Raw genomic sequence first — 23,745 nt, 5'->3', positions numbered from 1 at the left:
AGATCGCACAACACGCCACGCGGTTTTAACTAACAGTCAAAAGCAATAATTTTGATATTCCGTCCGAAATTCCACACGACTTCCACTATACCGTTCACTTAAATACACTTTGTACTACTTCGCGAACTCGTAATTAGCACTTTTCCGCGATTTTACAGTACTTTCGTCGGAGCTGCTTTCAATGAGATGTTACTCGTTCGAACCCTCAGCCCCGACCCCCCTAGATCACACCAAAGTCTTTGTTCCCAGCATAGATTGGCGCGAGCCTGCAGTTTTCCGATTGGCTGAGATCACAAACAGCAAGTCAAGTTGCAGTATTATACCGCGCTAACCCGCGCTTTACTTCAATGACCAATCATTGTAAAAGATTTCTTTGTATGGCAATCACTAAATAAATAAATTTAGAAAAGTATCAAATATAAAATTACTCCTTTTGAAATTACCGATTAATTTATGTTCTACTCTCGATTTATTAGTACCATAAACTGACTGCACATTTAACTATAGTAAATCCACTGTATAGTTTAACTGGTACTTCGTGAATAAACAAAACAATTTTCATTTACTTCTGTTCTTCTTCACTCATACAACACTTACACTGCTAATTACTACACATATGCCGGCCGGGGTGGCCGAGCGGTTCTAGGCGCTACAGTCAAGAACCGCGCGACCGCTACGGTCGCAGGTTCGAATCCTGCCTCGGGCATGGATGTGTGTGATGTCCTTAGGTTAGTTAGGTTTAACTAGTTCTAAGTTCTAGGAGACTAATGACATGAGAAGTTGAGTCCCATAGTGCTCAGAGCCACTACACATATAAAACAATTATAATTATGCAAATACATTAAATATTAATCAAACATAACTTTACAACATTGTTTTGACTACGACTGCTAGCACTGTCCGTGAACTGCTGACCTCTGCCGCCTACTATTACAACTACGTGCAGCTCTGTAGCTCAGGTCCATGTCAGCTGGTGACATCTGTCGATGACTCATCCCTATAATGATATAGTCCTAACAAGTGACAGCAGCGATGCGAAGGGGCTACGCCTCAGCAGTAACGCGTACACATGGTGTAAAAGGGCAGTGCTTCAGCAGAGCTGCCATTTGTACTCAGGTGATTGATGTTGAAGGATTTCCGACGTGGTTATGACCGTACGACGAGAATTAACAGACTATGAACGCGGAATGGTGGTTAGAGCTGGAAGCCATTCAGTTTCGGAAACAGGGAATTCAATATTACTAGCTCCACAGTGTCAAGAGTGTGACGAGAATACCAAATTTCAGGCACTGTCTGTCACTACGGACAATGCAGCGACAGAGAGCAACGACGTTTGCTTAGAGTCGTCAGTGCTAACAGACAAGTAACAATGCGTGAAGTAGCCGCAGAAATCAATGTGGGAAGTACAACCGACGTATCCATTTGGACAGCGCGGCAAAATTTGGCGTTAATGTGCTACGGCAGCATACGACCGACGCGAGTGCCTTTGCTAACAACACATCGCCTGCAGCGCCTATCCTGGGTCCGTAACCATATCGGTTCGACCCTAGACGACTGGGAAACCGTGTGCTGGTTAGATGAGTCAGGATTTCAGCTGATGGTAGCGTTCGGGTGTGGCACAGGTCCTACGAAGTCATGGACCCCGTTTGTCAACAAGGCACTGTGCAAACTGGTGATAGTTCCACAATAGTGTGGACTGTGTTTACGTGGATTGGACTGGGTTGGTTCAAATGGCTCTGAGCGCTATGGGACTTAAAATCGGAGGTCATCAGTCCCCTAGAACTTAGAACTACTTAAACCTGACTAACCTAAGGACATCACAAACATCCATGCCCCAGGCAGGATTCGAACCTGCGACCGTAGCGGTCGCGCGGTTCCAGACTGAAGCGCTTAGAACCGCTCTGCCACACCGGCCGGCGATTGGACTGGGTCCTCTGGTCCAACTAAACCAATCGTTGACCATAAATGGTTATGTTCGTCTACTAGGAGGTGAACTGCAGCCATTCATTGACTTCATATTCCTAAGCAATGATGTCACCGGACCACAATTCTTCGCGATTGGTTTGAAGAAGATGCTGGACAATTCGAGCGAATAATTGGGCCACGCGGTTCACCGGACATGAATCTCATAGAACATTTGTAGGACGTAATCGAGAGATCAGTTTGTGCACAACATACTGTGAAACGTCCCCTTAGAAAAATTAATGAATTACTGTGCTGATAAACCTCTTACATTATTTGATTTTGAAACAGCTGAGCAGAACTGAACGTACTCAGACATTTTGCTCTTTACCTATTCTGATCAACACTAAACTCACACACAATATTTTTAGCGCAACGCAATCTGACTTTCAATAATCCCTACAAAAGAATGGCCCTGACTAACATTAACCTATACCTTTCACAGATCACTTACCTCACAAAAATCTTCGTTACTCGAACTACTGCAATACAGCGAGTGCCACTACTGCCAGCTAAATAAAAGATTCAAACTACGGAAGGCACTAACTACTAGTAGGCATAGTTAGCAAATGAAAGATTTTAATAGAGAACAATGTATTTACCTTAGCAGTCATAATGTATACATCAGTTCATGACATCCATTTTTTACAAATATCAAACCTCCGCCATTTCTCTCCCCACATCCACCACTGCTGGCGGCTCACCTCCAACTCCGCAACGCTACGCACTGTTCACATCCAGCTGCCCAACACTACAATGGCAGACAACAATGCAAACTAGCCACAGACTGCACACAGCACAGCCAGTGATTTTCATACAGAGCGCTACGTAACGTTGCCAATAAGAAAACATAAACAGCCTACTTACAACTGCACTAGCACAATTATGGACGACTATACAGGCAACATCGCTCAGTATTTCTGCCATCGACTTGTTGAGTCCACGCCACGTCGACTTGCTGCACTAAGCCGGGCAAATCGAGGTCCGACACGATATTAGGAGGAACCCCATGATTCTTGTTACCTCAGTGTACAGCATAGGGATGGCGGTTAGCGCTGAAACGTTTTTTGTTATATCTCTTTTTTTACCTTTTTCTCCGCCATTTTTACTTGTCTGTTAAAATCGTTCAAAATAAAACGTTTCTAAAACAACCGATTTTCGATTTTTTATTCCTGTTCTTCCTGTAATAAGTGGAGAAATCGGCAAACACTGAAAAACTTGTCTCTTTCAGTTTCAAGATACATAGACGTAAAATTTTCAATTAAATAGGCAAAGAAAAGAAAACTTAGCCCACCCACCCTTTCCTACTTGTGTCGAAAAGTCATAAGTGGCTGCACACTACAAATAAACATCGGCATTCTCTTCTTGATTCCAATTTTTTCAAACTCTGCTGCCGGCCGGGGTGGCCGAGCGGTTCTAGCCGCTACAGTCTGCCCGGCGGATTATTGTCAAGGTCCGGAGTGCCGGCAGCCTGTGGATGGTTTTTAAGGCGGTTTTCCATCTGCCTCGGCGAATGCGGGCTGGTTCCCCTTGTTCCGCCTCAGTTACACTATGTCGGTAATTGCTGCACAAACACTGTCTCCACATATGCGTACACCATAATTACTCTACCATGCAAACATTTGGGGATACGCTGGAGGCCAAACAGCGCGAAAAGCCTAGGTTCGGTGTGGGGCGGCGGTGGGGTGGGTGGACTGTTGTGACCTGTTGTGGAGTTGTGAAGCTCTGAGGAATACGGTGGGACGAAGACTCTCTGTCGTTTCTAGGTGCCCGGTTTAATACATACTACACAACCAATCTTCTGCCCACATCTTAACTGAATAGTAGGAAACGAACTTTAATACATGGTCCATTGGGAAGTACCCACTCTCATGCTCTTCACACTGGTTTGCAGAGTTAGGTGTAGATGCAGAGTCTATTAAGAGTGGTCAAAGTAGGAGCAAGGAATATAAAGCAGTGGATATAACCTTTCAATTGAATGTACATTACCTGAAAAAATATGTGAAGCACCCAGTCAGACCGCGCGACCGCTACGGTCGCAGGTTCGAAGCCTGCTTCGGGCATGGATGTGTATGATATCCTTAGGTTCGTTAGGTTTAAGTAGTTCTAAGTTCTAGGGGACTGATGACCTCAGAAATTAAGTCCCATAGTGCCCAGAGCCATTTGAACCATTTTTTAACTCTGCTAAAAATGATATTGTAATCGGGAAACATACCACTATTTGGGCATTACGAATAATCAGAGCTGAGGGGTGAAAAGTGACTACTTTTGCTGTTAATTTGTCCGTTTTCAAGAGCTACAGGCAGATAAGGCCATATTATGTAGGCACAAGCAACAGATCAGCTACTTAGTATTTTTTTCGTCTTACTATGAATAAATTGCTGTTAGGTTTTCAGTTTATTCCTGTAACCATAATTTCCTTCCTCTTTTACTATTTCGCTGAAGTGGCACACAAATCTTAAAAGTTTTGAAGCAAATGAAGTGTTGTACTTCTTAAAACGTGTTGTACTTCTTAAAAATATAAGCATGGTTCAATTCTGCAAAACAACCGGTGTTCAACAACGACAGCGACGGGGCAAGCATTGCGCACTGCATGTACATGCATACCGTAATCCACTCCACATGGTAACAATGACATCCAAGTCACAACAATGTTTTCCCAATTGTTATACCATGTGTCTGTGCTAGTTTTTGTCGGCACTGTCATTAAAACAGCGCTGATCGCTTTTCCCATTTCCTACAATAACGCAATATTTCAAACGATTGCAAATTTTAGGAGTAAAATGTTTATAGAAAAATAAAAATTTTAGTACTGATTTGCTGGCGCTAGTTGATATTTCGGTCTTTTACTCGTTATACCCCATACCAATTACCGAAAAATACCAGTTAATCAGAACTAAAATACCGGTATTTTTGAAGGTTTCGTCCATTCATTTAATACCTACACGAAAAACACTACTGGCCATTAAAATTGCTACACCTCGAAGATGACGTGCTACAGACACGAAATTTAACGGACAGGAATAAGATGCTGTGATATGCAAATGATTAGCTTTTCAGAGAATTCATACAAGGTTGGCGCCGGTGGCGATACCTACTACGTGCTGACATGAGGAAAGTTTCCAACCGATTTCTTATACACAAACAGCAGTTGACCGGCGCTGCCTGGTGAAACGTTGATGTGATGGCTCGTGTAAGGAGGAGAAATGCTTACAATCACGTTTCCGACTTTGAAAAAGGTCGGATTGTAGCCTAGCGCGATTGCGGTTTATCGTATCCCGACATTGCTGCTCGGGTTGGTCGAGATCCAATGACTGTTAGCAGAATATGGAATCGGTAGGTCCTGGAGGGTAATACGCTACGCCGTACTGGATCTCAACGGCCTCGTATCACTAGCAGTCGAGATGACAGGCATCTTTTCCGTATGGCTGTAACGGATCGTGCAGCCACGTCTCGATCCCTGAGTCAACAGATGGGGACGTTTGCAAGACAACAACCATCTCCACGAAGAGTTCGACGAAGTTTGCAGCAGCATGGACTATCAGCTCGGAGACCATGGCTGCGGTTACCCTTGACGCTGCATCACAGACGGAATCGCCTGCGACGGTGTACTCAACGACGAATCTGGGTGCACGAATGGCAAAACATCATTCTTTCGGATGAATCCAGGTTATGTATACAGCATCACGATGGTCGCATCCGTGTTTGGCGACATCGCGGTGAACGCACATTGGAAGCGTGTATTCGTCATCACCATACTGGCGTATCACCCAGCGTGATGGTATGGGGTGCCATTGGTTACACGTCTCGGTCACCTCTTGTTCGCATTGATGGCACTTTGAACAGTGGGCGTTACATTTCAGGTGTGTTACGACCCGTGGCTCTACCCTTCATTCGATCCCTGCGAAACCCTACATTTCAGCAGGATAATGCACGACCGCATGTTGCAGGTCCTGTACGGGCCTTTCTGGATACAGAAAATGTTCGACTGCTGCCCTTGCCAGCACATTCTCCAGATCTCTCACCAACTGAAAACGTCTGGTCAATGTTGGCCGAGCAACTGGCTCGTCACAATACTCCAGTCACTACTCTTCATGAACTGCGGTATCGTGTTGAAGCTGCATTGGCAGCTGTACCTGTACACGCCATCCAAGCTCTGTTTGACTCAATACCCAGGCGTATCAAGGCCGTTATTACAGCCAGAGGTGGTTGTTCTGGGTACTGATTTCTCAGGATCTGTGCACCCAAATTGCGTGAAAATGTAATCACATGTCAGTTCTAGTATAATATATTTGTCCAATGAAGACCCGTTTATCATCTGCATTTCTTCGTGTTGTAGCAATTTTAATGGCCAGTAGTGTAGTAACAACATGCACAAACAAATGCTTGGTTGACACTAAACGAATATATTTCACTGATTAGAAGTGTGAAATATCATCATGCTGTGGCCAAGATACCTGTATAAAGAAGAGCTTTGGCTTCCCGGCGAGAGTGGGGCACTGCCTGGCTGTGAACGGCTCCCACAGCTCGCTGACGTAGTAGTCCCGGTCTTTGGCGTGCAGCTTTCCGTCCCTCTCACCGTGGGTGAGCACCGCCACTGCGACGCAGTCGTAGTTTCTGTGGTCCTGGTGAGCCACTGCAGTCACAGAATAAATACCCGAACTGCTCAGAACCACTCACTGTAATTATTTTCATTATTTATTTACTTTTTCTCAAGAAGGTGCTCAAATAATCGATGTGAAATTGCTAAACCATATGGCAAAAGTGAATTACGAATTACTTCACATCCAAGACGTTTAAGGAAGTGTATATCAACGAATTTAACACTGACTCATAGTTGAAAAATGTAGTGCGAACTAGGTACAGGAACAAACAAATTGAGTCAAAAGCAAACTCTGTAATAAACATTATTCGCCTCAACTACAAAGTTGAATGAATTTATGAAGATGTTTAGCTTTTCGTTTATTTTACGTTGAGCACATAATTAAAAACGAATTTTGTGCTTTTCAACTGGACACAAATTCAGAGAGGGAATTAATTAACTTTGTTTATAGTCAAGTTGCCCGCACTTAATCTAATAAAGGTGACAAACCCATATACTTGACACTGTAATTAAGGTTCCACCAGCTAGGTAGTTTATCCTCTTGAACACCCAAGTAGCCAACTAACAAGTCCCTGTGTGTCTTGAACACTCGTTGCGTTGTGTTCATCATTATTCATCCAGCTCTCTCTCTCTCTCTCTCTCTCTCTCTCTCTCTCTCTCTCTCACACACACACACACACACACACACAGACACACATACATACACACATACATATTTGTACACACACAGTACTTTCTTATCTTAATGTCACTTCAGATTGTTTGGAAGACTTTCTCAGGACTCAGATAGTGTTGTATCATTCCAGGAATGTGTGGATGTAAAGTAATACACGTTGTCCACAAATGATTGTATGTGAGCTTATCTTTCGTGATACTGTGGTGGGCCCACTGCCGGAGACCATACAATAAGACGATGCTGCTTTGGGAGGGATAGTATGCCGTAATGACGTACCTACCGTAGAAAGTCTCTTCGGATTTGCTGCCGGATCCTAAAATCAACTCGATTCAATATATCGGCGATCCAACTGTTCGCCATTTTCAAGAGAACGCTGCTTCTGCTGATGAGTCCTGCTCAGAACTGATGCCAGGCTGCAAATCGACGTCGTTATATAGGCGTCCGTACGGTACACGGCGCATTCGCCAACAATCGCAATTCATGACAGGTGCGTGGAACATCGCCGTCATACGAGGCTACAACAGCCGGAAAAATCGGCGGTAGCACAGCATTGCTTAAACGAGGGACACGGTATGAAACTATGGTAGTTGCCAACGCTTCTGGTTTTTCTAACAGTGTCTACAAAGAGCAAATGAAATTAGGTTGGTGGATAATTTAATTAATAGAGACAATGGGTTTCCTCTTAGAAGGACGTGGAATTCTGTACTATCCTGCATTAAAACAGAACTTTCTTCGGTGCAGCCAGTCCGAGTGCTCGAAAATCGTCTCTGAGTGCGATATATCGTTGCCTCCGGTGTTCTACTAAGCGTGGCGCCACCTGCCCAGTCTTGGAGGACAGCAACTGTGATGGCATGTGCCGTGTACGGTACAGAGGTATATATAGGACGTCGGTTTGCTGCCTGGCTACGCCATTCCTGTCAACTACATCCGTCTGATGCCCTCCTTCCTCTCCCGCCGTCCCTCCTATGTTACCATCCATAATGCCAATTCCCACACCTTCTACCCCTCTGCAGGTGTGCCCCAGGGCTCTGTCCTCTCCCCTCTCCTCTAACTCCTGCACACGGCAGATATGCTCCAACCCCCCCCCCCCCTCCAGTACACCTCTTGCAGTATGCCGATGACACCGCATTCCTTGCCCTCGCTCCTACCTTCCAACGGTCCCAACGCCTTCTCCAGAAACACCTTGACCTCTTTGCCAAATGGTTGAACTAGTGGCTCCTGAAAATCAATCCCTCCAAGACCCAGGCAATCATCGTAGGTCATACCACTCGCTCCTTCCGGCTCCTGGATTTCTCTCTTATGGTCTGCGCCAATCCTGTCCGCCTCTCCCCCACCCTCACCTACCTTGGCCTCACCATTGACCGTCACCTCACCTGGATCCCTCATCTCCGCTCCATGCCCGCAATTGTCTCCGACTCCTCAAACTCCTGTCTGGTTGGACATGTGGATTGCACCCCTCTACCATCCTCCACACTTACAAATCCTTAATCCATCCCATCCTCTGTTATGCCTGTTCTGCCTGTATATCTGCCCCCCCAAATTCTATAAGTCCCTCCAGATCCTTGAGTGTCATGCACTCCGCCTTGCCTTCCGTATACACCTTCCGTCCCCCACGCAGATCCTCCTTGACCTCATTCCTTTCCCCCGTCTGCTCCTATTCCTTGAACATATCCACATACTCTACACCACCCGCCGCCTTGATCCCCCTCACCCCCTGGTTGCTCCTCTCCTCTCCCGTCCCCACCCCCTGCCACACCTTCACTGTTGTGTCCCCCCTACCCTCCATCTCTACACCCTTCATCTCCTTTCCCAAGGTGGCTTCCATCAACTCCCCCTCCCAGATGATGCCCTCTCTCCCTCCATTTATCCCTCCTATCAACTCTGATCCTCACCCCCCCCCCCTCTGTTCCTCTGTCGTTTTCCTGGGCTCCCTTCCCCGCCTTCCATCCTGTTATCTCCCTGCCTAACCTCTCCCTACCTCCCCTGTCCCCCCCCGAGTCCTTTTGTATTCCCCTCCCCACTCCCTGTTGCGTCTGCCCAGTAGCCCCCCCTCTTAGGTCCTCATCCTCCATTGGCTCTTTTCCTCCCTCCCCACCCTTCGTTTTTCCTGTCCTTCCCCCTTTTATTTTCCCATCATCTGTACATTTTCCCCCCACCTGCCCTCAGCTGTGGTATGTCGTATTTGCCAACTTTTTAGTGCAGTGTTCAAGTGCATGTTCAGTGTTGTTCGTCTTTCCAAAGTGTTGCAAACAGAAATCATACTGTCACTGGGTGTGAATTTTATGTCTTTTGCGAACATAAACCAGACTGTCGCCGTGTTTTTTAATTGTCTGTCTACTATTTTACCAGCCTGCTTCATTTGTATGTTATTAGCATCATCATCCCTTTGTTCTATGTTTTAAGTTCCACGATTTTTCCGCCATGTTATCATTTAAGTCTCCGATTTTATCGCCTGTTTTTATTATTTATTGTCTTCATCTTTTTAAAACAAATTCTGTAGGCTGAAGAGCGGCATATTTAGCTGCTGCCACCCCGTCCCCTCCGGGGGGAATCGAAACTCAATAAAGAAAAGAAAAAAAAAACGCTGCCTGGCATCAGTTCTCAGCGGGATTCATCAGCAGAAGCAGCGTTCTCCTGAAGATGGCGAAGAGTTGGATCGCCGAAATATTAAATCGAGTTGATTTTCGCAAACCAGACGAAGTTTTCAAGACATATATGAAGATAGTATCTGTTCCCGAAAGAACAGATACCATTGATGACCGTGCAGCTTCTCTAGAATGAAATGATAATTAAATCTACATCCTAGCTGCAAACAGGCGTTGATACACATCATTGGGGACATGTTGAAAATGTGTTCCCGGACCGGGACTCGAACCCGGGATCTCCTGCTTACATGGCAGACACTCTATCCATCTGAGCCACCTTCTTGTGCGAACGCACACGCTATGCTGCAACTCGTACGGGACTTGGTAGATTAATCTGCCTCGAGTAATGCAAACATCTATTAGGCGCACTACGAATGTAGTGGTGTGGACATGTTGGGAATGTGGGTCTCACGGGGAGCGTGCAAGGGATAAGTCCCTGCAGGCGCACTATCCTCTGTATCTTCTGTGGCTCAGAAGGATAGAGCGCCTGCTATGAAAGGAGGAGATTCCGGGTTCGAGTCCCGGTCGGGGCAAACAATTGTAACATGTCCCCAATGGTGTATATCAACGCCTGTTTGCAGCTATGGTATCCATTTAATTATCATTTCAGGTTTTCAAGACTTATACGCGGGAAAGCCTACGATGTCACACGTACATACTCTAGTTTGGTCGATGACAGCAACTGTATGGGGACCACAAAAGAGTAAAGTAGTTTGTGGAAAGAAAAGTTGTAAAGTGTTACATGGCCACAATACTGGCATTTCACTTCTCAGATCAGCTCAACTTAAGTTTCGCGGATATTTACAGCGTAATCTACATATGAATATCCGAGAATTGCCCAAATTTAGACAAACTGAAAATTGATAGTTCAGGATTCACCAGAAGAAAAACGTCAGGTTAGTAGACTTGAAAAACTAACGTTATATTTGTGTTCAGTTTTCTTACAAATATTGGACCAAAACCTTATGATCTTCCACCACTGATGCAAAACTGAATTGCAAAAGTTCACTTCTTCGGCAGCGGACTACGACTGCAGGATAACAGACTGAAACTCGTGAAAGGTGCCATGGCAGTGGGAAGAGTTGTGTGCTGAGCTTTAGTAAGGGCGGGGATACGAGTGGTACCATCGTCAACCGGGCGTCTGAAATCCCCACAAATGTTACTGATGTGACTGCTGATTGTGCTGTTGCGCCAAGCGTGTTAGTTTCCGCCGATAATGAAACTGTTGTTGAATGAATTAGTTGTTACTATTGTTGTAAAACAACTGCCGAGTGTAGTGTTTTATACGAATATGAATATGAATTATTGACTCAGTCGCAGATAAAGCAACTGACAGGCTTCACTCCATCGGTAGCATACTGGGTGAATGCAATGAGTCTGCAAAGGAACTTGCTGCAAAATGGATCAGTGTATCGATGACTTGGGTTGGGTCATTTACCATGACCCAATAGGTTTCTTTTTTGCTTTAGTCCAATATTGATTTAATATTTTTTTCATTTTTGTTGCCTACAATACAACATACAGTCATCGCTAATCTTTATCTTACAGTTGTTATTGCCTACTTTAGCCCATATAAATACATAATCACCAGAATTGAGAAGCTTCTTCCTCCTAGTAGAAATGGTGAACGGCTTGTCCGGGACCAAAGTACCACAGGGAACCTTCGCTAGTAGAGCTGTACTCTCCGTTATACTCCAAAGTCTTCCAAGCCAAAATTTTGCCCCCTGGAAAAGCTTCAAGGCCACCATAGTCAGCATGGCTCCCCCATACAACAGCCAAGGTCAACCATGTGATGCCTCCGAAAACAGCGCTAACATCACAGGTAAACTCACACCTCAATCCACGAAACTCACACGGGGCACCAATAAGTCTTGCTTATTAAACTGACCAGCCAGGTCAACAGTTATAACCTTCAAAGACCTGAAAACAGGTACATAAATCCTAAGGCGACGGCGATAATGACGTCGACCAGGAATTGCAGAGGTTCGTTAATACTTGCAAGCCAACGCCCAGCGAAACACAGAGTCCCGTTTCTCCGACCACATCCGGTCTACTTATAGCTCTCGACACTGTTATCAACTTCCGGTCTGGGAGCAATACCGTGCGCGACGCTAAGTAATACTAGTAGCGTAGCTCATCCCAGAATATTGCTCAAATGTGTGGGACCCACACAGGACAAACAAGAGATGTTGAATGTATGCAAAGAAGGACAGTAGGAATGTCGGCAAGTTTTTCCGACGCACGGCAGAGCGTCACTTAGATGCAGAACTGGCAGACAATTGAAGACACACGCCAGTTATCCCGCAGAAGTCTACTTTCAAAGCTTCGGGCAACACTATTAAGTGAGCAATCTAGGAATATCCTACAACCCCCGGTGTATCGCTCCCATACGGACCACGAAGACAAGATTTTACTGGTTGCAGAGGCATCTAAGCAATCATTCTCCTAGGCCCGCCTGGCTAGCCGCGCGGTCTAACGCGCTGCTTCCCGAGTGGGAAGGCGTGCCGGTCCGCAGCACGAATCCGCCCGGCAGACCCGGTGTCGAGGTCCGGTGTGCCGGCCTGCCTCTGGATGGTTCTCCAGGCGGTTTTCCAACTACCTCGGCGAATACGGGCTGGTTCCCCTTATTCTGCCTCAGTTACACTATGTCGGTAATTGCTGCGCAAACACTGTCTCCACGTATGAGTACACCATAATTATTCTACCATGTAAACATTTGGGGGTACACTGGAGGCCGAACCCCGCAATAAGCTTAGGTTCAGTGTGGGGCGGCAGTGGGGTGGGTGGACTGTTGTGACCAGTTGTGGGGTTGTGAACCTCTGAGGGCTACGGTGGGACGAAGCCTCTCTGTCGTTTCTAGGTTCCCGCTTTAATACATACTACACCATCATTCTCCTGCCCAAATCTTACTTGTATAGCAGTAAACAAACTTTAATACATGGTTCAATGGGAAGTACTCACTCCTATGCACTTCACACTGGTTTGCAGAGTTAGGTGTAAATGTAGAGTCTATTAAGCGTGGTCAAAGTAGGAGGAAGGAATATAAAGCAATGGATATAACCTTGCAATTGAATCTACATTACCTGACAAAATATGCAAAGCACCCAGTCACATCGCGCGACCGCTACGGTCGCAGGTTAGAATCCTGCCTCTAGCATGGATGTGTGTGTTGTCCTTAGGTTCGTTAGGTTTAAGTAGTTCTAAGTTATTAGTTCTATCTTATTCAATCTGTATATTGAGCAAGCAGTGAAGGAAACAAAAGAAAAGTTCGGAGTAGGTATCACAATCCATGGAGAAGAAATAAAAACTTTGCTGGCCGCGATGACCGTGCGGTTCTAGGCGCTGCAGTCCGGAACCGCGGGACTGCTACGGTCGCAGGTTCGAATCCTGCCTCGGGCATGGATGTGTGCGATGTCCTTAGGTTAGTTAGGTTTAAGTAGTACTAAGTTCTGGGGGACTGATGACCTAAGATGTTAAGTCCCATAGTACTCAGAGCCATTTGAACCATTTGGAATAAAAACTTTGAGATTCACCGATGACATTGTAATTCTGTCAGAGACAGCAAATGACTTGGAAGAGCAGTTGAACGGAATGGATAGTGTCCTGAAGGGAGGATATAAGACGAACATCAACAAAAGCAAAACGAGAATAATGGAATGTAGTCGAACTAAGTCGGGTGATGTTGAGGGTATTAGATTAGGAAATGAGACACTTAAAGTAGTAAAGGAGTTTTGCTATTTGGGGAGCAAAATAACTGATGATGGTCGAAGTAGAGAGGATATAAAATGTAGACCGGCAATGGCAAGGAAAGCGTTTCTTAAGAAGAGGAATTTGTTAACATCGAGTATAGGTTTAAGTGTCAGGACGTCGTTTCTGAAAGTATTTGTATGGAGTGTAGCCATGTATGGAAGTGAAACATGGACGATAAATAGTTTGGACAAAAAGAGAATAGAAGCTTTCGAAATGTGGTGCTACAGAAGAATGCTGAAGATTGGATGGGTAGATCACATAACTAATGAGGAGGTGTTGAATAGGATTGGGGAGAAGAGAAGTTTGTGCCACAACTTGACTAGAAGAAGGGATCGGTTGGTAGGAGATGTTCTGAGGCATCAAGGGATCACCAATTTCGTATTGGAGGGCAGCGTGGAGGGTAAAAATCGTAGAGGGAGACCAAGAGATGAATACACCAAGCAGATTCAGAAAGATGTAGGTTGCAGTAGGTACTGGGAGATGAAGAAGCTTGCACAGGATAGAGTAGCATGGAGAGCTGCATCAAACCAGTCTCAGGACTAAAGACCACAACAACAACAAGTTCTAGGGGACTGATGACCTCAGATGCTAAGTCCCATAGTGCTCAGAGCCATTTGAACCATTTTGAACCCAGTCAGATACCAACACAACTTGATTCACGTTCACACTACCTGCGGGGAAGTAAGTAATTAACGTTGCAGTTCTATGTCACAGTCACAGTGGCCACCATAGCGGAGCAGCTTTGTTCGTTTTTAGTGTTGCAACCAGGGCGACAAGACAAGAACTGACACAGATCTGTCATAGATGTAGTTATTATACACAGCAAAACAAGTTTCTCTTTTCCTCAGTTATTATTATTATTATTATTATTATTAATACCATAAAATAGTTTTGGTGATGGTATTGTGTAGGAGATAATAACTTGTATTGCATAATTTGTGTAAGAATCAAGACAGCTGGTCTTTAAGTTATAAGCAGCGGACTCCAGTGGAACACATAAACAAATGTAGCCACTCCTGGTAGGGTATATAAGGGGCTTAAGAGCGTCAGATGTTGAGTGATCACATTGAAGGACACGGAGATGCCCGAATCGTATCAGACAGAGTTATCAGCACTTGAAAAGGGACTCTTCATGGGCCACCATTTGGCAGACAGGTCGAATCGAGCGATATTCTGATTTATGGTGCATAAACGCGTCAGTGGTCCGATGCTGGTTTGCATCAGAATGTGAGGGAAGCAGAAGAATAGACTGCACAGTTTTAATATTGTTGTTGTTGTTCTTGTGGTCTTCACTCCTGAGACTGGTTTGATGCAGCTCTCCATGCTACTCTATCCTGTGCAAGCTTCATCATCTCCCAGTACCTACTGCAACCTACATCCTTCTGAATCTGCTTAGTGTATTCATCTCTTGGTCTCCCTCTACGATTTTTACCCTCCACGCTGCCCTCCAACGCTAAATTGGTGATCCCTTGATGCCTCAGAACATGCCCTACCAACCGGCCCCTTGTTCTTGCCAAGTTGTGCCACAAACTCCTCTTCTCCCCAATTCTATTCAATACCTCCTCATTAATTACGTGATCTACCCATCTAATCTTTAGCATTCTTCTGTGGCACCACATTTCGAAAGCTTCTATTCACTTCTTGTCTAAGCTATTTATCGTCCTCGTTTCACTTCCATACATGGCTACACTCCATACAAATACTTTCAGAAACGACTTCCTGACACTTAAATCTATACTCGATGTTAACCGATTTCTCTTCTTCAGAAACGCTTTTCTTGCCATTACCAGTCTTCATTTTATATCCTCTCTACTTTGACCATCATCAGTTATTTTTCTCCCCAAATAGCAAAACTCCTTTACTACTTTAAGTGTCTCATTTCCTAATCCAATTCCCTCAGCATCACCCGACTTAATTCGACTACATTCCATTACCCTCGTTTTGCTTTTGTTGATGTTCATCTTATACCCTCCTTTCAAAACACTATCCATTCCATTCAACTGCTCTTCCAAGTCCTTTGCTGTCTCTGACAGAATTACAATGTCATCGGCGAACCTCAAAGTTTTTATTTCCTCTCCATGGATTTTAATACCTATTCCGAATTTTTCTTTTTGTTTCCTTTACTGCTTGCTCAATATACAGATTGAATAACATCGGGGAGAGACTACAACCCTGTCTCACTCCCTTCCCAACCACTGCTTCCCTTTTGTGTCCCTCGACTCTTATAACTGCCATCTGGTTTCTGTACAAATTGTATATAGCCTCTCGCTCCCTGTATTTTAGCCCTGCCACCTTCAGAATTTGAAAGAGCGTATTCCAATCAACATTGTCAAAAGCTTTCTCCAAGTCTACAAATGCTAGAAACGTAGGTTTGCCTTTTCTTAATCTAGCTTCTAAGATAAGTCGTAGGGTCAGTATTGCCTCACGTGTTCCAACATTTCTACGGAATCCAAACTGATCTTCCCCGAGGTCGGCTTCTACTAGTTTTTCCATTCGTCTGTAAAGAATCCACATTAGTATTTTGCAGCTGTGACTTATTAAACTGATAGTTCGGTAATTTTCACACCTGTCAACACCTGCTTTCTTTGAGATTGGTATTATTATATTCTTCTTGAAGTCTGAGGGAATTTCGCCTGTTTCATTCATCTTGCTCACCAAATGGTAGAGTTTTGTCAGGACTGGCTCTCCCAAGGCTGTCAGTAGATCTAATGGAATGTTGTCTACTTCCGGGGCCTTGTTTCGACTCGGGTCTTTCAGTGCTCTGTCAAACTCTTCTATATCTCCCATTTCATCTTCATCTACATCCTCTTCCATTTCCATAATATTGTCCTCAGGTACATCGCCCTTGTATAGACCCTCTATATACTCCTTCCACCTTTCTGCTTTCCCTTCTTTGGCCGGCCGCGGTGGTCTAGCGGTTCTGGCGCTGCAGTCCGGAACCGCGGGACTGCTACGGTCGCAGGTTCGAATCCTGCCTCGGGCATGGGTGTGTGTGATGTCCTTAGGTTAGTTAGGTTTAAGTAGTTCTAAGTTCTAGGGGACTTATGACCTAAGATGTTGAGTCCCATAGTGCTCAGAGCCATTTGAACCTTTCCCTTCTTTGCTTACAAGGGAACCTCCCCATCGCACCCCCCTCAGATTTAGATATAAGTTTGCACAGTGGATAGGCCTTGAAAAAGTGAACACAGATCAATCGAGAAAACAGGAAGAAGTTCTGTGGAACTATGAAAAAAATAAGCAAAATATACAAACTGAGTAGTCCATGAGCAAGATAAGCAACATCAAGGATGATGTAAGCTCAGGAGCGCCGTGGTCCCGTGGATAGCGTGAGTAGCTGCGGAACGAGAGATCGTTGGTTCAAGTCTTCACTCGAGTGAAAATTTTAGTTTCTTTATTTTCGCAAAGTTATGGTCTGTCCGTTCGTTCACTGACGTCTCTGTTCACTGTAATAAGTTTAGTGTCTGTGTTTTGGGACCGCACCGCAAAACCGTGCGATTAGTAGACGAAAGGACGTGCCTCTCCAATGGGAACCGAAAACATTTGATCGCAAGGTCATAGGTCAACCGATTCCTCCACAGGAAAACACGTCTGATATATTCTATACGACACTGGTGACGGCATGTGCTTCACATGACAGGAATATGTTGTCGACCTACCTAACTTGTACACTTGGCGAATGGGTAAAAAGATTCTTCTACCTTGCCCGATTTAGGTTTTCTTGTGGATGTGATAATCACTTCCAAAAAAGTGACGAAAACATAAGAGTTTGTCACATAAACTGCAACAAATGAATGCAACAGTTTCACAGTCGCACATTTTTCCCTGTGCTATGTCAAAACATACGTTTTTAACGTTTTCAATTTTTTCCGTGTCTAGACCGTCAAATCCTGCATATGTCCAAGCAAATCTGAACATGTCCTGGAATTTTGGAGAGTGAAGTTGATTATGTGTGGGTGCCTGAACTTTGATAATTGTCTGAAAACAAAAAATTAAACTTTTAACACGAGGGTAGACTTGAACCAAGGACCTCTCGTTCCGGAGGTGCTCACGCTAACCACGGGACCACGGCGCTCCTCAACTCACAATATCCGTGGTGTTCCGTATCCTGCGCATGGACTACTCAGTTTGTATATTTTGCTTATTTTTTTCATAGTTCCACACAACTTCTTCCTGTTTTCTCGATTGATATGTGTTCAGTCTTTCAAGGCCTATCCACTGTGTCAACGTATAACTAAATCAGAGGGGGGTGCGATGGGGTGGTTCCCTTGTTAGAACTGGGTTTCCATCTGAGCTTTTGATATTCATGCAAGTGGTTCTCTTTTCTCCAAAGGTCTCTTTAATTTTCCTATAGGCTGTATCTGTCTTACCCCTAGTGAGATAAGCCTCTACATCCTTACATTTGTCCTCTAACCATACCTGCTTAGCCATTTTGCACTTCCGCTTTAATATTATACAAGATATATTTCTTTAGTTCGAATATTATAAATAAATGTAAATGTCGTGTGACTAGGGCCTCCCGTCGGGTAGACCTTGCGCCGGGTGCAAGTCTTTCGATTTGACGCCACTTCGGCGATTTGCGCGTCGATAGGGATGAAACGATGATAATTAGGACAACACAACACCCATTCCCTGAGCGGAGAAAATCTCCGTCCCAGAGGGGTCACTCAGCTACCGGTGACTGACAGTTAAAATATTATAAAAAGTCAAGACGGTCACACTCAATCACTTTCACAAGCTATGTTTCCAGACAGATTAAAATAAGCCAGAGTTGGACATCACCTTCGGGAATATATTAGGACATATGTTAATATCTCCCGACCACATTTATTGTCACCTTTTTCCTTAAAAGTTTTAGAAAAGATCATGTATTTAAGAAGTGCTGATCAAATCTGAAAATATAAGATTCATATCGGATAATTTCTATATTAGTGTTAGCCGGCCGGTGAGGCCGGGCGGTTCTAGGCGCTACAGTCTGGAACCGCGCGACCGCTACGGTCGCAGGTTCGAATCCTGCCTCGGGCATGGATGTGTGTGTGATGTCCTTAGGTTAGTTAGGTTTAAGTAGTTCTAAGTTCTAGGGGACTGATGACCACAGCAGTTAAGTCCCATAGTGCTCAGAGCCATTTGAACCATTTTATATTAGTGTTATTGTACAGTACCTTCTTTCAAGGATCTGCTTAAAAAACTAGACCTACTGACAACGTCGTCAGTACACATTTGCCGTTGTTGTTAGGAAACAGTCACAATTCTGAAAACAGTATTAACATTAATAAATATACTATTAGAATCAAAACTAGGCTTCAATGACTACAGTTCATCGTTATTGTTGAACAAAAACTTGCAATGCTTGTAGCTTTAAAAACATTTAACCCTGTAGTCAGTGTATGGAAGGTGTCGGCAGATAATGAAAACAATGTTAAAAACCAATTGGCATAATTACTGCTTCACTATTCTTACCACGTTATAAATGAACTTTTGGACACAAAACATTTGTATGAGGTTGAACTACATTTCTTAAATTTTATCGTAGAATTTTATCGTATTCAGGTTATGCAACACCCGAACGTCTCTGGCCTGGGAGAGCAGAGGATCTTTGGAGAGAAGTAGGAGGAAGACAGTGCATTCTCGACCAGCGTTCAGTGTAGACCAATTGTATAGTTTCCCATCCGAAAAAAGTGTGTTACGTAAACCGTGTCGCATATCCTTGCGACCTGTTCCTACCACATCACGGTCCACGCGTCCTACTCTGGTGATCCCGCATCTGTCGTGAGACGCACCTTAAATTCGCCTCTCCACGTTAACCAGGTTCGGTGTGTAACGTCGCGACAGTGTTGTCATTACAACACGCGTCATCCATCTCGCCGACCCGGATTATGGTGCCCAAAGGACTACAGGGCACAATGTGTAAATACGTTGGTGAAAACCAAGTAGATCTACAGCACGTACCTCGTACCTACGGACAACGCCGACCTAACCACATCTCAATAGTGGCGGCCAACAACGAATCTGCTCTTGGGCTTCGAGTACAATTCTACCACAAACAGTTTTCTTAACCAGCAAAGACTGCGACAGTGCTGTAAGTACACTTTCGCGTCTTCCACGCCACGAAACCGATACAAGCAACCATTTAACTTGTCGCCACAACCAATGGGGCGTCACAAACAATCGACAGCCATGTTGCCTTTTGTGCCTCAAAGGTACAATTCGCATCTCCAACTACCCCCTCACCCAGCTTAATGGCTCGCGATGGTGCGCTGCAGATCGAAGTGTCTTACTTCATGAATTTTATTCGTTTGAGTGTAATTTTTTGAAATTTCTAGTGGCAACTAAAATCCACCATACGGAAAGTATATGCTATGGACTTTTACCTCTGCAAACTCTTCAAAATTTCGTGGAATGGTTTACTACATCTAATGCTGCACAATAACTGCGTTGAACATCGAAACAAAATTAAGTCATTTATGGGGGGAAGGTATCAGTCAAGAAGATGTGTAAAAATCAAATTTTTGGGCCAAATAGATTTTGTGAAATCGAATGATAAAGTGTGTCAAAGCAGTCGAAACACCATGTATCTGCACAGGCGAGCAGTGCAATGATGAGAAAATCGCGCACATCGCGGAATGCGGGGAGCACGTCTCTGTAGCAGCGAAAGGGTTAATGTGGCCGTGGTTGCATTACTTCATAAACTGCGCGCTCCCCCCCCCCCCCCCCCCTAAACGTAAGCTTGCGAACTATACTATGGCGCTGCTTCTCTTGGCGCGTACAACTGGCAATGCAGCAATCTCCCGCGTATGGGCGGGCATGCGCGAACCGCCAAGATAAAAGAATTGAACTATAACGATTGTTTTTACACGAGTCCGAGCCTGTAGGAAAACGACTCCCGGTAGCGGATAGCATATTCTCGGTGATTACGCCGCCTGCAGATAGTAAACAGACTAACGGACGCCACCCGTTGCAACGCTGGGCCAATGAACGACGTCTCCCGCGCCGCCCGATTCCGGCCTTGCTACTACGACGCAACAGGAGGGTGACGTCACGCCACCTCGACAGCCGGTGCCACGCCATAACACGACCAACTTGCCTGCACCACGCGGCAGCGACATAACAGCCGGCACACGGCCGTCGGTCTGATGGTGTCATAAGTAATTTGGACTCGCCACTCGTAAATGTCCCGCTCCCTGTGAGCACCCAGAAGACGTCAACAGACCAAAGTAGGGATTTTGACCTGCCACCAAAGGCAAGGTCGCTCATCTCATCCATGTATAGCGCAAACTCACGTTGCCTTGATGACGCCTACGCAAGGACGCCTCTTGATGCCTGATCCCAATACACAACAGAGCTTTTTAGTGGGACATAGGGTCTGACATCAGCCCCTTGTCGCACAACAGCACGCCAACATTCGAACTAACACTGGCACTCCTACTTCACTCATTGAACAATTAGCAGGTACCAGCCTACGGCACCACTACTCGCATCGTTCACCTGACTATGAACCTTCAGTGCACCTGGACCTTTGGTGTAGTACAAACGGCACTAATGCATCGTCCTACGGGCGATCTTATCGAGGGAATTTTTGCTACGACCCTACATACTCGTTCCCATTCGTCCGAATATCTCTCTATCAACGACTCCTTCTCCGAAACCCTTCGCGAGTGCGTCGTACTGATGACGATATTTTCGCTACTCGCCAATGATACGTCGATTGCAAAGCGCACACAGGTACTACGCATCGAAAACACTGATCTCCAGCATCACATTAAGGAGACAGAGGCAGCACTCGCATCGGCACGTAAACACTTACGCATCGTAAGCTCTCAACAGCCTGCTGTAGAGCACAGGGTATCACTTTCGACCTCGCCCCATCCTCCCAGTCACATACTGCGCACAATAGTCATCTCGTCGCAGTGCCTGCAGACGTCAGCCGGCAACAATAACAACAACGCGCAGTGTTTGTACACAGTGAACTAGACCACCTTCCATGCATGGGCACACACATAAGAAGAGCGAGATGGAACTGAGCAACAAATTGTGACCACTGATGTTCTTCCCATAGACACTACTGTTTGTACCCTGTAGACATACAGACTGCTAAAGATGCGATTCGTGAATTTTTGGAAGCAGGTACTGTCCATCCCTCAGAGAGCCCATAGACTCCCCTCATTAAGCTCGGGCCCAAGAAAGATGGTTCAAATGGCTCTGAGCACTATGGGACTTAACATCTGAGGTCATCAGTCCCCTAAAACTTAGATCTACTTAAACCTAACCAACCTAAGGACATTACACACATCCATGCCCGAGGCAGGATTCGAACCTTCGACCGTAGCGGTCGCGCGGTTCCAGACTGAAGCGTCTAGAACCGCTCGACCACAACGGCCGGCCAGGAAAGATGGTTCAATAAGACTTTGTATTGACTATAGGGCACTCAACTCCAGAATCGTAGGCAATAATTACCCTGTACCCAAATCCAGAACTGTATGTGACAACTCGCTGGCGCTATGGTATTCAGCGTAATCGATCGTAAGAGGGCATCTTAACAAATCCAATGCGTTCTGACACTATCCAGAAACCGGTGATCGTCATCCCATCTAAACTGTACAAATATGTCTTCCTGCAACACGGCCTCATAGAACCGTAGAAACCTTTTATTTATGGACTACTCCTATTTATGCACTGCTATACCTGTCTTGATGATATACTCCATGTCCCCAACACTCACTACGAACATTCCAGCCACCTAGAAAATGTTCTAGCCCACTACAATAAGGTGGTATTGAGCCGTGGTGGCTCGCTCTGAGTCAATTTCCACGTAAAGGATAATCTTTGGTCGGCTGTCAGTTGAAGAAGCTAGGTAGTGCTCAGCCAAAGCGAAGTTAGCTGGGTCATGGAGAGAAAGGTGGTCGGGAGTCAGCAGAGTGGAGTCAACTCCGCACAGGGCAGATAGGGAAGACTCATGTTTTTCCGTACGGAGCACCGATTGCAACTGTTTTCCTGTGAGGCTGATAGTGGACTGGTATGATCGCGATCTTCATCTTGCTACCGTGGATTTGTTACACGTTGCCTTGCCTGCTGGTGTCTTAGTTTCGTCTCACCTTTCCTGATGATTGTTTTTGGGCAGACTTGAAGGTGTATATTTCTACTATTTGGAAACCGCAGGGAATTTACGAACGCCCCCTCTCCCCTAGAGAGTCTAGGCTGCAGGACTGTTTCCAGTGTGGCGATGGGGGGCATTTTGTACGTGAGTGTCCGATACACAGGATGAGTTCAAATGGTTCAAATAGCTCTGAGCACTATGGGACTTAACTTCTGAGGTCATCAGTCCCCTAGAACTTAGAACTACTTAAACCTAACTAACCTAAGGACATCACACACATCCATGCCCGAGGCAGGATTCGAACCTGCGACCGTAGCGGTCACGCGGTTCCAAACTGAAGCGCTTAGAACCGCACGGTCACAGCGGCCGGCATACAGGATGAGTCACCTAACGTTACCGCTGGATATATTTCGTAAACCACATCAAATACTGACAAACCGATTCCACAGACCGAACGTGAGGAGAGGGGCTAGTGTAATTGTTTAATACAAACCATACAAAAATGCACGGAAGTATGTTTTTTAACACAAACCTCGTTTTTTTTAAATGGAACCACGTTAGTTTTATTGGCACATCTGAACATATAAACAAATACGTAATCAGTGCCGTTTGTTGCATTGTAAAATGTTAATTACATCCGGAGATATTGTAACCTAAAGTTGACGCTTGAAACCTCCGACGTTCAGTTGCGTGTTGTAACAAAACACGGGCCGCGGTCGGCGAGCAGCATCTGCAGGGACATGTTTACGATGACGACCGTGTTTACGAGTGTGGCTGTAGTGCACTGTTGTGGTTTGGTCTAGCTGTCGCAGTGTCCGCATGTAGCGCTTGCTGCTATTGTTATACTGCATTCGTCTCCGCACGCAGACCAACTATAGTACACCGTGTTACCAGACGTCTGTGATAGTGTAGTGTTGTAGGATCTGTGACCATGGTGTATTCGAACTCTGAAAAGGCGGAGATGATACTCATCTATGTCGAGTGTCGACGAAATGCAGCTGAAGCCTGCAGGGTGTAT

General features: G+C 45.3%; 1 protein-coding gene across 1 annotated transcript in view; it reads right to left on the bottom strand.

Annotated features, from left to right (window-relative positions):
• The window catches only part of LOC126163144 (caspase-1-like), a 147,388-nt gene that overhangs the window by 40,848 nt on the left and 82,795 nt on the right, over positions 1–23,745 (bottom strand). The window contains exon 5 of the mRNA XM_049920073.1: positions 6,420–6,598. Within this exon, the coding sequence (XP_049776030.1) occupies positions 6,420–6,598 (179 nt within the window). The remainder of the gene's footprint in view (positions 1–6,419; positions 6,599–23,745) is intronic.

The sequence above is a fragment of the Schistocerca cancellata genome, chromosome 1, assembly GCF_023864275.1.
Source record: "Schistocerca cancellata isolate TAMUIC-IGC-003103 chromosome 1, iqSchCanc2.1, whole genome shotgun sequence".
In the NCBI taxonomy this organism is placed as follows: Eukaryota; Metazoa; Arthropoda; class Insecta; order Orthoptera; family Acrididae; genus Schistocerca; species Schistocerca cancellata.
The sequence above is the reverse complement of the archived record's forward strand: the minus strand, read 5'-3'. Positions and strand labels throughout refer to the sequence as shown.